The sequence below is a fragment of the Ammodytes marinus genome, assembly GCF_949987685.1.
Source record: "Ammodytes marinus genome assembly, chromosome: 9".
Taxonomy (NCBI): Eukaryota; Metazoa; Chordata; class Actinopteri; order Uranoscopiformes; family Ammodytidae; genus Ammodytes; species Ammodytes marinus.
Genome location: NC_137213.1, coordinates 22,222,812 through 22,238,322, shown reverse-complemented (window position 1 = coordinate 22,238,322; position 15,511 = coordinate 22,222,812). Strand labels below are relative to the sequence as shown.

Here is a 15,511-nt window from a genome sequence, read left to right as displayed (position 1 = left end):
ATTCAATGAAAACACAACCATGTATACATTGTGCAGTAGAACAAAACAAACTATGTATGTGTCAAACTATGATGGAAACATGCAGCATACAGTGTGCTCACATACATGCACACATATATGCTGTCATTTTCTCCTGGCTCAAAGAGTGTTATTGTGTTATTTTCCATAAGCCCTAAATCCCATTCATCCATGCATGTGTTGTATCACTGTCTGCATGGGTCGTCAGTGTACCATTGGTGTTTTACGTTCACACTCTTGTCTGCAGAAACCTGTTGCAGGTTATACTAATCCTTTTAGCCAGATTGAATATGTTCTTTAGGCTACGGCATGTGTGGCATCAGCGGTTTTATAAGATACAATGCAAGCGGTTGTCCCCTTGAGTATGAGCTATGAGGATAAGAATGCTGTGTCGCGTTGGCCAGAAGCTGATCAACTCAGACGTGCCCCATTAGAAAATTGTCCAGCAACTTTCAATTTTTAATAGAATAGGCTAATTCAAAGAGACAACTGTGAGATCACTCGCATCCGCCCAGCATATACCCCCTTGCTTTTTTCTCTATTTTTTTTTCAATCTATAACCTTTATTTTATTTTTCACATATTTCTCTCCTGGAGATCGTCTGTCTTTCACTGTAAACCCCTCAGAAATTCCAATACGCACCTTTATCACGTATGATTGCGTTAAAAGAGTTGAAGAGGCTGAGGGAGAAAGGGAGAGAGAGCAAGAGAGAGCAAGAGAGAGAGAGAGAGAGTGGACGGTCTCGGTCCTCCTCTCTCTCTCTCTCTCTCTCTCTCTCCCTCTCTCTCTCTCTCTCTCTCTCGCTCGCTGGCGATGTGTAACAGACCGACACCATCCATCCGAGACGCGCTGGAAATCCTGCTAACGCCACTTTGTTATTCGTGCGCTACATCAAACATCAAACACTTGCGTTCGCCTCAACTAGCCTAATTGTTGCTGGTTTTTTGACGACAATCCCTCCCTGAAGGCTTATACATTAGGCTACATCTCTGCAGCTGCAGCATCCTTGCAGAGTGGCCACTGCTGCCGATTCCATTTCCCCGGCTGCATTGAGAGGGGGGCCATCGACAGAACCGGTGACTGGGCTCACCATAGCCCGCCTGTCAGGGCTTCGGCTCAGCCTCCCAGACCAGGAGCGGACGTTCCCATTCATCGATGTGCGCGGAGTAAATAATTAGAAGTGGGGGAGGGAGGGAAGGAAAGAAAAAAAGTTAGGATCTTTCCCCCCGGCCAAGCACGGGTCTTCTTGTGCACGGATTTTTTTAAAACGTGAATTCTTAAAAGGGGTCGGGAAGAACGGAGGATAGGGGCTGGCGTGCAGAAGAGGAATACTAAGACCCGGCTATTGTTCACTTGGAATACCTGGAAGCCGTCTGATGCCACGCAGCTGCTGCATCAACTTATCAAGACTGTTGCAATAATCCGCGGCTGACATGTCGGCCCCTGTGGCCTAGGCCGTAAAATGTTTTTTTTTAATACAAGATCGGTCTGTGTTGATTCGAAGCCCGGAGGTGCCATAAACTTGCCTCAGCAGCTGAATTAGACTACACGCTATACAGTCTAGTCCACCCCGCCTCGAGGATGCTGCTGCCCCGACGCGTAATGATGCCCGGGACTCGGAGGAATTTCTGACCAGGATGACATTAGGTTGAAAAAAACTCGTGGACCGAAAGACAGCATCAATTCTCTCGGTGTTTTTTTTTCTTTTCTTTTTTGCGCCAAGAAGCTTCATCAAGATCCGACCTCTGCCGAACTAGACTCTCGGTTTTTCAGACTCGGTTCGGGGAGATGGCTGCGATCGCCAGCTCCCTGATCCGGCAGAGACGCCAGGCGAGGGAGTCGAACAGCGACCGGGTCTCTACTTCCAAACGTCGCCCCAGCCCCAGCAAAGACCCCCGCTCTATTTGCGAGAAGCATTTCTTGGGGGTCTTCAGCAAAGTCCGCTTTTGCAGCGGCAAGAAAAGACCCGCTCGTCGGCGACCAGGTCAGTGATGTGGGTTTCTCTCTCTCTCTCTCTCTCTCTCTCTCTCTCTCTCTCTCGTTCTCACTGACTGATGATGTGTGTTATGTGTGCGTATGTAAGCGGTCGGTTATCCCCCTAACCCCCCCTACCCCACCCGCCCCTCTTTGGAGCAGCAGAGGCATTATACTGCAGTCAAGAGCTCCAGTCTTATAGCCGATGGATGGAGAAGGTAGATTTTCTCCGCGGCACAAACAAATCCACCTGTTCCGTTTGGTCTTCTATCCAGTTGCCTGTCAATCAACACCGCTCGACACGACCCTACCTCCTATGCCAAAGAAGAGCAGCCTGAATATATAGGAAAGGATCTGTTTGCTGTGACGTTGCCCCCCTTTATTTATTGCGATAGACACACTGCTCTGATCAGAATAGTCAATTACCCTGCTGGAGCTAAACTGGCGCTGCTGCTGTGTCCCATTCTAAGCTTTGAGTAGCTTCTGTTGCAACAGCTATATCCTAGTCTATAATATAGCTATTTAGGCCTTAACATTTTACAAATTTAATATTTGCATCCCTCCCCTCCAGCCCCTCCCCCCTCCTCCCTACACACATACTCACAAACAATTTAAATAGCATACAATGAATAAAAGGCTTCCTTTAATTGCCTAAATCAAAGTCACAGCATATATTGGGGTGCAGAGGGGAGATAATGTAACCGCAGTGCGCCAGTGGGCTCTTTTGAGATTAAATGTTTTAATGGTAAATGTTTATTGTAGGGGAGGGAGCTTTACTGCAGTGAAGGGGAGGTATAGCGTTAGTGATTAAGAGCTACTCTGGCTGTATTGATAGACCTATAGGCTCTGTGCCTACTCCACTCCATACATAGTAGCCTATATGCCGTCACCTCTTTTCTTATATCATCCTGGGTCTGTAATAGTACACTCATAACAAGCAAGTGGTGCAAGTCACCCCATCTCTTGATAAATGACGGTCGGGGGCAATGGACCGACATCAATTTTTGAGGCCAGAAAAAATCACCACCCACCCAGGCCAGACAGACTATTATGCAATCTCTGTACTTGTCACACAACTTGACAGACAGGCAGACAAACAATCTCAGCGCCCAAAAACTGCCACCAAGTGCATGAATAGAAACACAGACAGACAGACAGACAGACAGACAGACAGACAGACAGACAGACAGACAGACAGACAGACAGACAGACAGACAGACAGACAGACAGACAGACAGACAGACAGACAACAAAGCTAGTCAGTGCCTCCTCCAGATGCTCTTGGGCAGGTAAGGTAATTGCCAGTCAGATGCTGTGCTTCCTCTCATAATTGATCACCCCTTATATTTCCGCTGATGCCTTTTTCCGTATACTTACTTTGCATATAAACAGCCGATAAAACTGGTGAGGATTTATGAATTCTGCCTGTTTAAAAAGACTGTTGTTTTTCCTTCTATCCCCCCCCCCCTTCCCTTTCCTTACCCCCCATCGTAAAGATGCACCCACCAAACCTCCACAGGTGTCCCATAAGGGCTGCAGGCTAGGTCAGTAGCTCAGCCTCCATCCGTGTGTTGCTGTGTTTTCTCTTCTCGTCTCTCCACCCCTTCATCTTCGCGCCCATGTCGACTTCCCCCTTTCGGCCAGGGAGGGGGGGAGGGAGGGAAATTGGGGAAGGGGTTGGGTCTGGGAGGGAGGGTAGGGGGGCTTCAACACCTGTCTGATAGCCGACGACCCTCTCCCTTGCTGATTTTTTTGTTCCTCTTCTTACCTTCCTCATCTCTCCGTCTGTGTGGCTTCCTTGGATTTTTTAAGCTTATTTTCTTACCCGTTTAAAAAAAAAAGCGTGTATAGCTAAAGCTTTCCCGTAGCCAGTGGTTTGTTGCCTCCTCTCTCCGTCTCTTTCCTCTCCTTGTCGTTGGCTCTTCCTTCTTCTTCTCATTCTGTTTTTCGGTCTCATTCTCTTTTTCATTCAGTGTTGTTGGATCAGTCTTCTGTGTCTGTGAAATATGTGTCAAGTACCTCTGTGTAAGTGTAGTGGAGGTTCTGACTGTATAGTGTTACATCGCTGTGTATATGGATATGATGTGTTTCTCCCTGTCAAACACTCTTATCAGAGCAGGTGATCATTCACCATTTCATTGGTCATGACGCCCATTTGTCGACGTACCTAAATGTTGTTGTCCTTGTGTATTGGTATGAAGTAAAATGTACTGGGCCCGCTCACTCACGGGATGATCTGCTGTATGTATGTTGCCACACTGTAAGACATGTTTTCATGCACACACATAGCCATGTCATAAGCCCTGGACTTAAGCCTTTCGTACCTGCACACAAATTACACATCACGCATGCACACACAGTACATGCTCTCTGCTAAATGAATGCAGCTGATGAGCCGTCAGAGTCTGCTCGAGCCCATGTTGAGGCTTTAATTTATGGATGTGTAGTTAACCATCGGGATTTATTTATTTGTACACTCCCATGTGCTTTCAAACACACATCAACAGGCACACACATACATACACACATATACATACATACAATACATACATACACGCACACACACACACACACACACACACACACACACACACACACACACACACACACACACACACACACACACACACACACACACACACACACACACACACACACACACACACACACACACACACACACACACACACACACACATACTCCACACTGACTGTAATGAATGATGAAGGGCCTGTCCCAGGAATTGATGGCACCACCCCAAGGGTAGGTGAGTTTGGGGTCTGATGGTCAGGATGATGTACAGTCGAAGTGAACCCACTCTGACTGGGGCTTACTTTACACTAAGTCTTTCTCTGACTCTCCTCTCCGCAATCTTTTAAGGAAAGGCCTATCATCTGCTGTCAGATCTGCCTAAAACTTGGATCTTTTCCCCATCTCTTTCTATCCTCGTTCCAAGTTTGAAATGACCCTTTCTGCCAAGTAGGGGTTTCATGTGCCTGACTGGAACACACTAGTTTCCATGACCCCGGGGGCTTGTTACAACCTTGGAGGACAGTCAAGTCAGGACTCAATCATATCCCTTTACTCCAATCACATACTTTCATGTGGTGAGGTGTGCAAATCCTGCATTTTACATTTGCCAAATGTTTGTATTGGCGAATAAAATGAAACCGAGCACCAATTGAATTGTGGCCAAACACGTTATTTGTTTATTTTGTCAGGCCAAGAATAAACAAAGGATGAGCAACATCAAGTGACTGATTTGCTGTCTGATTTAAATGGAGCTTGATGCAAAATCTCTACCATTACACAAAAAAACTCAACTGAAGAGTGTTGTTAATGCTAAAGTTGTCTTTGGTCTCTGGCTACATGCTTTTTGTACAAAATCACTGACCGTGGAGACTGCACGTACATATATAATACACAACACCATTTCTTGTTACACATCTACAGTATGTTTCCCGGCATTGCCTGAGGCCGAGAGAGGCTTTCAATGACCAGAGCTAATTCTCTTTTCCACCTGCTCCCCTGTAGTGTTGAGCGCTTCGGGCAGCATGCTGGCTAGGCGCCAGGTGTCACAGCCTCAAAGTTAGAAGTAGATTCAGGGTTATTGCAAAAACTTAAGGTCAGTTTTATTTAGGAAAGAAATGGTTATTTTTTTGAAGGGAAAAAAGCACTGGAATTCTCCGGGGTGAATCCATTGCCTGTAAAAAACTCTTGGTAAATAAATACTTTCATTGATAATCAATTATATGAACCCCCCAAAAAATGCATAGCTTCATAACAAACCAAGAAACTATTGGCATATCGGTGTGAACATAACAGGGGGTCTTGAAGAGGATTTCCAAATGATGCAAAATATGTCACTTTTCTCTGTAAGATCAGGTAGACTTAATGAGAAAGTGACAACGTTCTCCTTGATTTGATTTTCTTTCATGGTGTTCTCATTGTAAAGGCCTCATCTTCAAATGCTGTTAGATTACAACAGTCGACTTGTCACAAACTGTCCATTGTAGTTGTATTGATTTTGAGTAGCTGGTTAGAGTTAAATAAAGGACTGAAGTGGTTCTAGTGCTGTAAGTTTAAGTTGTTGTTTTTTTGTTTGCAGGCAACTGCAGAGGCTGGATTGTGCCACAAGAACAATACAACTTAATGTTCTTTTTTAAAAAATGGTTAATTATAACTGAGTAGTCAGTTGATTTCATTTGGTTATTCACTTCATAACAATGATGAATTCATTTAGTATTTAAGTTATGCAATTCAGACTTTAAAGGAAAACACAAGTAAATGCAGTTTAAAATGATCTCATTGTTCTACTGGTACACCACATCTTCCGCAGCCAATGTGTCTTTTTTGATTAATGAAACACCGTACATTTTATGTTTGTGATACATTTGTTTGTACCCTTGTTTTTTTAAAATATGAACTTGATATGAACAGACATGAGTTTGCAACAACACTTAGCTGAAGGCAGAGGTAGGAACTCTTTGTTTTGTGTTGTTTTGTTAAAGTTATGAGAATGTTGTTCTGACATATTCTTGGTGGGGTTGGGGCTCTGGTTTTGCCCGACGATTTGTGTGTACACATGTGTGTATGTATGTGTGCGCGTGTGTGTTTCAGAGCCGCAGCTGAAAGGCATCGTGACACGACTGTTCAGCCAGCAGGGCTTTTACCTGCAGATGCAGCCGGATGGAACCATCGACGGCAGCAAGGACGAGAACAGCGACAACAGTGAGTGGGCCATTAGGGAAGCTTCCAGCATCAAATATTTAATTACAACTTTGTTACATAATGTATTGACACATTGTATGAGCTCTGCTTTATAATTTTTCATTATTATTAGCAACTGGATAGCTCAGTGGGTAACACCACACACTTTGGAATGGGAGACTGGGGTTTGACTGTGGGCTATCTGCCTACCTCAAGTTGGAAGTTGCTTATAGGTTAAAAGTTTCAGCTAAGTTAAATGTGATTTAATTATGTAACTGATGCCACAATTTGTTTTAGATTCCCCCATTGAATTGGATTATCAATGCAAAAAAAAACTACAATTTAATATTTTATTTCACAAGTCAAATTGCCCTATATTGTGCATCTGGTTATGCTTGAGATATAACCGTATGGATAAACGTGTCTATCTACTCAGATGGTCTATGAATTCTTATCCAGTCTGAAAGTATACATTTCACGGTAAGAAAATTCACTATTTATTAAGTGAAATTAATTCAATTATCCCTGGCCAGGGTCCTCTTATGTAAACCATTTATACTGTGCACACTGCGTGATTGTAAGTGTCACATTGTTTTGATTGAGCCCTTAAAGCATGTGTGATTGTCGCAGCAGAAATTCCTTTCCTGGAAAAACCCATCGTCCGAAAACAACTGTAGCCCCACACAGCTTCACTCGTTGTCGTATAGATCCATCCATAATCCACTAAATTGCATTCCTCACCATAGATTGACTTTCCTTAGTGGACTCCCATTGGATAAATAGTCTCTGGGGTATACAGCAGTCCCCTAAAGCTGTCATACCCTTTCCACTCTCACAGGAACTGACAAAGGGGTAAATAGAGAGCCTTCTATAATAAAACATAGAGGCTTTTGTAACATTTTCCAATGGAAAGTCAGGTATCAAGGAAGAGATATATGTCAGCAACTAGGAATGGCCGCCAAAGAGATAATGACGGACCAACCCAGACTGGAGTGAAGCCAGACAGGAAACCAATCACAACCTTTCTATCTAAAACATTCTGCCAATCTTAAAGGAAGCCGGAGCCAACGCTGCTGGACTGTTAGCAGTGATGCGGTCAAAAGAATGGTCGCTCCCTGTCACTGGCTGTTTTACATTTTGTGGAGGAGCTCAAAGCGCACAGCGCAAAAAAGAACGAGTCTTCAAAACCAAGAGCATCACAACATGAAAGTAAGAAATTTAAAGAAAAATTTAAAAGTTAGTAAAATAACCAATCTATTCCGTCTGGGGAACCTTTGAGACTTTGCTTTGAATTTTTGGGAGCCTTTGTTGTGTGCTAAGCGTACAGGCTGATGAGGTTCTTGTCATGTGTGTGAGGGTTTCCCCACCTCTAGGTATAATCCTCTTGTTAAACAGGCCTAGGGATGGAGGAATGCAGTGAATAATTTAGCCACAGGAAACTAAAAATACCACCTTCTCCATTTGTACCCAATGAATAATTCTCTATATGAGATGCCTCAAGCTCAGAGACGGACCGAAAGGAAGACACACAGACAGAAAGAGTGTGTGAGAGAGAGAGAGAGAGAGAGAGAGAGAGAGAGAGAGCAGAGGGGAGCGGCAGGTGCAGCAGCGATAGGCCCTTTGAAGGGTTTCGACTAGAAACAAAGCAAGAGTGATTAAGAGTGACAGAAATGGACGTGCAAGATTTGTCATTCAGGTCTTGGACTCAACTATTGATTGCTCCGGCCGGAGTATTAGAATAATAGATTAACCCTCCCGCCCTTGAACTGTGCCACCCACTGACCTGCAGCATCCTCAGCAGTGGCAGATGGAAATACATGCAGCAATTTATTTTCTGGGTGAGTTTCAGTGGAACCGATGGGACTGAGGAGTTTAGGATGCTGCCTGCATACTAGGTTCGACCTGAGCCAAGAATGCATTGAAATTCCCTTTTTTTTGTTGTTGCCATATTTCTAGGCTGAATGACATTATGTGCTGAGACAAGGACACAATTGAAATCAACAAAGAGTTTCAGCTGGAGAAATGCAATGCAAAAATGAATTGAATTCTGTTTTCATGAAATCCCCTTTTGTTAGTGAGACATTGTTTGACACAAAATATTAGAATCCAAAGAGTAACAGAATACATTGTTACTGCAATATGTAAAAGTGTTTTATCGGTAAGCATGGCAGACTGGCTTTGCTATGCTTAACTAACTGCAAGGGCTGTGAAATTCCTTCCAATTAATTAACACCCATGTCCAAATTTGAGCAGTTTTTAATTTAATTTTCGTCAGTTGATCGCCCGAGGTAATAACCTGCCGACACTGAAGCTCTAGAAAGATACTGCTGGTTATGAGACACCTGCGGTATCAAATGTTCACACTCCATCTGTCCCTGATGCACCTGGTTGACAGATGGGATAAGGCAATCATTTTTTTAAAAATTGAAGTCACTAATTCTAAGTACTTATTGGCTGGAAAAGGAATGTCATGAAAATGGAACTAAAGACCTTATCAAACACTATAAGAACGCAGACTAAAACACCTGTACTTTAACCAGTTCCCCCGTCTTCGGATTTGCTTTCCCCTCTGGATTTGGAGAAATGCCCTTGGCATTTGAAGTTTGGCTCAGTGTTTTCTCTAAACCCTTCCTGCAGCGATTATTTCTCGCTGTGCCAGTATCCCTCACATCCAATGCACTTCCTTTAGCCTGCCTGCAGGGTATTGCTTGAAGCCGATTACTGTTCCGTAGGAAGAATTGCCGTGTCTGTCAAGGATTTTCTTGGTTGGATTGTTTGAACCCTTCTTATGGAGCCCTTTGACGATAGACGATCCCTGGAAATCTCTTAACTCTGCCTCTGCACCAGCTGCTCTCTTTCCGTGGCGGGAGAAAGGATTGAGGTTATTAAGGGAGAGGAATCGCCTTCGGACCAGTCATCAAGCACTCTTACAGCAGTCAGTGCAGCTGTGATTATGGAATCCATCAACCGCTGCAGCTGCAAATAGAAAAAGCTGGACATTTAGAAGGTAGCTGAATGACAGCTCATGTCAGTTGTGTAAGATTTTGGCAGGCAAATAAGCAAAGGACTGCAAATCGTAATTATAACAAAATGGTGTTCTAGCATGCCTTATGTTGTGTCTCTTTTGCTCCCACTTTTCAAACCAAGCTATTGTGATGGTGAGTTTTTGGTTTGAAGGCACTAATGAAAGTATGACTTGAAAGCTAGAATATGTTTTGATAAGGTGGATGTGCTCTGGGGTGGAGCACTCCTGGGTTTTAGTGACAGTACTGTGGACGTAACCTCTCAGAGACACTGCCAGTCATCGGAGAGACAAAGGCAGCTGCTATGAAAGGCAAACGGAGAAAAGAGCGAGGGAACAGATAGAGGCGAAGGAGATAGAGTTTTGACAGAAACAGATACGTCATACAAAAAAAGGATTGAAATGCCCGGGAAAGGAATTCAAAGTGCAAATTGACTCACATAGAGTCTTTATGTGAACATCTGGCCCCTCTAGGCTATATGTAACTGCAAGAGCGGCCAATGTGTATCACCGATACCAGTGACCTGAGGGGCGGAGTTAAACCATTGGCAGGCGAAAGAAGCCTGTCGATATTTATTGAGTGAAATTGAATCTGCTCGGAGCACAGACCCGTGTTGGCACGTTGCCTCCGTTCCCTGCCAGCTTTATCTGATCGTCCCCATCGCCACTCGAACTATCATCCCAACGATACAGGAAGACTGCAGTAGTCTAGCAAGCGTGTCCTCATACCTGCACCAAAAATAAGACCATGCAAGTCACAATTCAGTCTTTAAGTGTATCCATTAGAACATACGATAGTAAATGACAGCAATTCATGTGTAAAAGTCGAATAAAATTAGACTGAATTTATATAGCATCTTAAATGATTGGCCAAACATCTCTGAGAACAAATAACTTGCCTAGTTATTCTAGTTTTATACCTACTATTCTAGATGTTCTTACAAATTGGATGAATGAATATAACAGGGTGTCCTCTACATATAGTGTTATTAGGCATCTGCCAAAGTTACACCAGTTCAACATGATGAGAGATGTCTGTCTGCGCTGTTTCAGAGCTCAATTCACTGCTTTAAAGTGTACGGGACATCACAAACTTCTATGCACCAATAGGCACTCTGTATTGATTTGAAAGAAAAAATGTAATGAGAGCTTCTTTTTGTGTGTTAAAACATTTCTAGGCAGCATTGAACCCGATCTGATAAAACTACATCCACACAGTCCTGATGAATTCCGTCAATATCACCTTAAAAATCACCTTTTTTTCCCAAATGTTTGACTTTCTTAGTTAATCATTCAGTCATGAATATTCCATTCGTTTCACTAAGTATGTGAGCTTGCTTGTGCCAAATATGTCTGTTAAAATCCGACATCTATATTATCCTATGCTGGTTCAGTGTGTAATTGTATCACCTAGAAATGATCAAATATGTTGTCTAAATGGTTGAGGACATTGTTATTCAGCTAGCTGGATATCTGCTTCCACAAAACATTGATGCTCGTTGGATGCCCTGCTATCTCTCTTGTTTCAGTCACCTGCCTGTCACCACAAAGTTAAAAAAAATTCTGCTCTAACATTAATGCATCACTGTCACACTGAGGTGTGTCAGTGTTCCCATTGTCTACGCCCTGTGCTGTTCACTTAACTGCTGACAGATATCTAAAGAACAGAGATCGATGGTTGTCTTGTCTATGTGGGTTCAATTAAAAACTCAATTGTCTTATTCTTTTCTTTCTATCTGATGTCTCTCTTTTTGTTTTTTGCCTCTTTGTCTGACCCTCTCTCCCTCTCTCACCCTCTCTCTGTCCGATCTGCAGCCCTGTTTAATCTTATTCCTGTGGGTCTGAGAGTGGTGGCTATCCAAGGAGTGAAGAGTGGCACCTACATTGGCATGAATGGCGAGGGCATGCTCTACAGCTCGGTAAGATACAACACTTCTTCCACTAGTCCCACTGTAAGGTTGTGTACGTTTGTGCGTTACCTACAAGTGCATTTGTTAATTTACACGTGTTGTGTTTTGTTCAGTTTGTTGCCTCTTTTGAAATCACACTGCAGCAAAGACTCAGCCCCTTCCAAGCCCATTCATCTCGGCTCTATTCGAGAGCCCCTTCAGATGTGCCCATGTGTTGCTGTGCAGCACTTAGCCCCCCCACCTCCTTTGTTGTTGAAGCAGTGCAGTCATTTTACATTAAGTTCAGTGCTCATCCCTTTATCAAAATACTTCTGCTCCTTTATATAAGGAGGCCTACTAAAGGAGGCTCATTGTTTAGCAGCTATAAACAGAAGTTCAACTGAAATGTAATGTGCCTAAGTCTATTTGTCATATTAGCCAAATGTACTGCAGTATTAGAAAAGTGCCTCACCTGCCTTTAAAGAAGTAGAATTATTCAAAGCATTATATACAACAAAAATGAAACGAGAAAACATTAAAGACTCAGGGGTTGATTTACTTAAAGTTTGCGCGTATGAAAACGTGTGCAAACAGAATTTCCCAAGCAAAAAACATTCAAGCTGATCTACTAATGGTTGCTCACCGAGGATTGCGTGTCAAATAACATGCCCTGTCCATTTAGTAAGATTTCCTTAATGAATATGCAAAACAAGGAGGAGTAGATGCAAAAAGGCTTATTTAGCACACGCACTGTGATTTTCAAAGCCTGAAAATAATTGCGGTTGATTTGATTGCGTCTTTATTTAATAGGCATGAAAAGCAGGTGTTAAATTGTTGCGCACAGACTGCTTCTGATAAGGAAACATAAAAGATTATGAGTTAAGGCTTATTTGGAGCCACTCACAAGAAAGAGTCACACAATACCTGCCGTGCCAAAAGGCATTTCCTCTCATATGGGTTGTTCCAGCGCACTGTAACTATTTCTTCTGGCGTCTCCCACAGCGGTTTGTAAGTTGTATCCTACTGTCCGAGTCGAGTAGGCTACTTAATGTTATGCCACGCAGAATGGGCAGGTATTAGTTGATCAAATAAAAAACACCCACAAACCAAAGTGCAATATTTTAGGATGCTCACGCAATTTATTTTGGACCTTACTAGATCAACCCTTAATATTGTAAAGATGGATAATCATTGTGAGATTTGAGAAGCATAGACTGATGTGATGTGGTAGCAGATGCACATACGGGGGTGGAGACAGTCAAAGATGTTGGTTGGAGAAAACACAAGTCGTAACTGTTGCAATGCGGATGAAGACAGTGCATCTGGAGCATGTATTGCGGAAAAGAGTTGCAGTGGGAGAGAGTGTGTTTGAGAGAGAAACGGAGTGGGGCCATATGCAGAGGTATAGAGAGAGACAGCAAGAAATCCCTAGATGGCATGGTTATGTAACCTGTCATGGTTCTTAATCCATTTGAAGATTGTGTCAATGAAGAAAGAATGAGGATGGGAGGCCACAAACTCCAGCTGAGGGACTTTGTTTCATTGCCAGACAGCTATGATAAATGTCTGGAAAGAGCTGGAGTTCACAGACTGCCAGTCAGATTTTCTCTTTCTCCAAATACTCATACAATCTGTGAAGGAAACAGTGAAGCCATAGGGGTTATCAGACTGCAACTTACTTTTCTTGATGAGGAAGCCGCTTTACTGCCTAAGATAGATGGGAGAACATTTTGAAATATAGGCCAGATCAATGGTGTTCTCGCTGCATCCTTTAAACATGTGCAAATTCCAATAAATCACGAGTCATTATTTAAAAAAGAATAGGCATTCTGTCCCAAGCACAACTTGAACACAACTCAGTGCTTCGACAGATGCACACGCTGTGTATGACTCACCCAGGTAGACAGATTCATTCATGACTAAATGCTCATGAGCAAGGGCACAATTCACAGGCAGACTATGAGGCTTGTAACAACCCTCCAACCATCTATCTGTGTCTACTTAAAATGTTATCGTGTCCATACAGAAATCCTTTAATTTATGAAATTGACTCTTAACTGCAAATCACCATTTGCGTCAAAGTATTGGATTATTGTTAATTCCCAGTGATTCAGTATATCAGTATCAATTGGCAGCTTTCAGCTTGACAAGCATGACCCCTGTGTATCATTAAGTCACTGGCGGAGGAACACATTTTTGACCTTTCTATCACCTGGAGAGAGGGTGTTTGTCAGAAGGCAAGGCATTTTGGCCGTAACTTTTTAAAAGGCAGTTTTAAAGCCCCAGTGTGAATACGCTTTCTGGCCATATGAAGGCAGTCTGGTCTCTCAGACAGGAGGCATGGGAAATTAATTAGTATGCATTTGGTAAGCAGAATGTGGGTGGCATAGGCCAGATCACAGAAGGGTCTTATAAGCCTTAGAGAGTCGCAGACTGCTCATAAAGAGACCAACTCAACATGCAAAACCATTGGGTGAAAGCACACAACCACACACACACACACACACACACACACACACACACACACACACACACACACACACACACACACACACACACACACACACACACACACACACACACACACACACAAAAGGTCCAGGGCCGGTGATTATTATTATTTTTTTTTAGGTGGAAGTCCAGACCCACTATCGGACGGACCTGTTCATTCGCTGTCCAATAAAAGGTCAAATAAAATTCAGACAATTAATTAATACTAAAGAATATACCATTACCATGCATTGCTTCTAATTGTATTATTGGGTGGGCACGACCTGCCTCCAAGTTACCCACCCGCTTATAGTGGTCACTGGTCAGCAGAGCCAGCCCGAGGCATAAGCAAAATGAGCGGTTGCTTAGGGTTCCGACTGCCAGGGGGGCCCCCCCAATTATTATTATTTTTTTTTTAGTTTGTGTGTTTGATATCAACATCATATTATGTAAATGTAAATTATCATACAATAAAAGGAATACAATGTTTTGGTAGATAGTTAATAGCTTAATAATTGAATAAGTTCATCTGGGAGGTAATCTGAGGTTAACTGATCACGTCACGTTCAAGTCCATGGCATGCACAGTGTGTGTTGAGTTTATTTAAAAATATTTGAAAATTGGGCTGCCCTCAGTTGCCCATGCACTGTGTATACTGTTAGGTGAGTCAATCTAGGAAAAAAAAGGGCTTAACCCCAAAAAAATTGATACAAAAGGTTTTTCAATGGATTCCAGTAGTATTTGGTGTGCTGAATAACATACTAAAAGTCTACCAAAATCTACCCCCCAGAAAGCCCTCATTTTCAAGATGGCGGCCGAAAAGGCGGCAGGGAGCTTGAAATGGCTATATCTCAAATTGAAAAAATGTTGCAAAGGAATTTTCAACTGATTTTGGTACCTCTGGACATGCTTACAAACATACTAAAAATCTAGGAAAATACACCTTCCGGAAAGGCTTCATTTTCAAGATGGCGTCCAAAATGGTGGCCGGCCAAGCTTAAAATGGCTATATATCTCAATAGAAAAATATTATTCAAATGATTTTTCACTTGATTCTGGTACCTGCAAATATGCTTATGAACATACTAACAATCTAGGAAAATATACCTCCCAGAAAGGCTTCATTTTCATAATGGCGTCCAAAATGGCGGCCGGGAGCGTAGAATGACTATATCTCAAATGGAAAATGTTACAAAAGAATGTTTCAACTGATTCTGGTACCTCTATACATTAAGAAAGTGCGACAAATCTAGGTAAATATAACTGCTAGAAAGGCATCATTTTCAAAATGACTGCCTGTAAGCTTACATTGGTTAAATGGTTCAAATTGGTTACTATTCAAACTAGAAAGGTGGTGTTGGTGTTGAATAACATAAATGCCACACTTATTGTGGTCTTTATTCATCAT

At 42.7% G+C, this 15,511-nt stretch overlaps 1 protein-coding gene across 4 annotated transcripts in view; it reads left to right on the top strand.

Annotated features, from left to right (window-relative positions):
- The window catches only part of fgf12a (fibroblast growth factor 12a), a gene marked incomplete at both ends in the record, with an annotated part of 36,250 nt that overhangs the window by 3,187 nt on the left and 17,552 nt on the right, over window positions 1-15,511 (top strand). Inside the window, 4 exons of one of the 4 annotated variants that reach the window (XM_080034665.1) lie at window positions 1,807-2,002; window positions 3,489-3,536; window positions 6,613-6,723; window positions 11,540-11,643. In XM_080034665.1, coding sequence (XP_079890791.1) covers window positions 1,807-2,002; window positions 3,489-3,536; window positions 6,613-6,723; window positions 11,540-11,643 — 459 coding nt within the window. Of the gene's footprint in view, window positions 1-1,806; window positions 2,007-3,488; window positions 3,537-6,577; window positions 6,724-11,539; window positions 11,644-15,511 lie in introns of those variants that run through there. The other 3 variants (XM_080034667.1, XM_080034666.1, XM_080034668.1) reach the window with 3 other exon arrangements.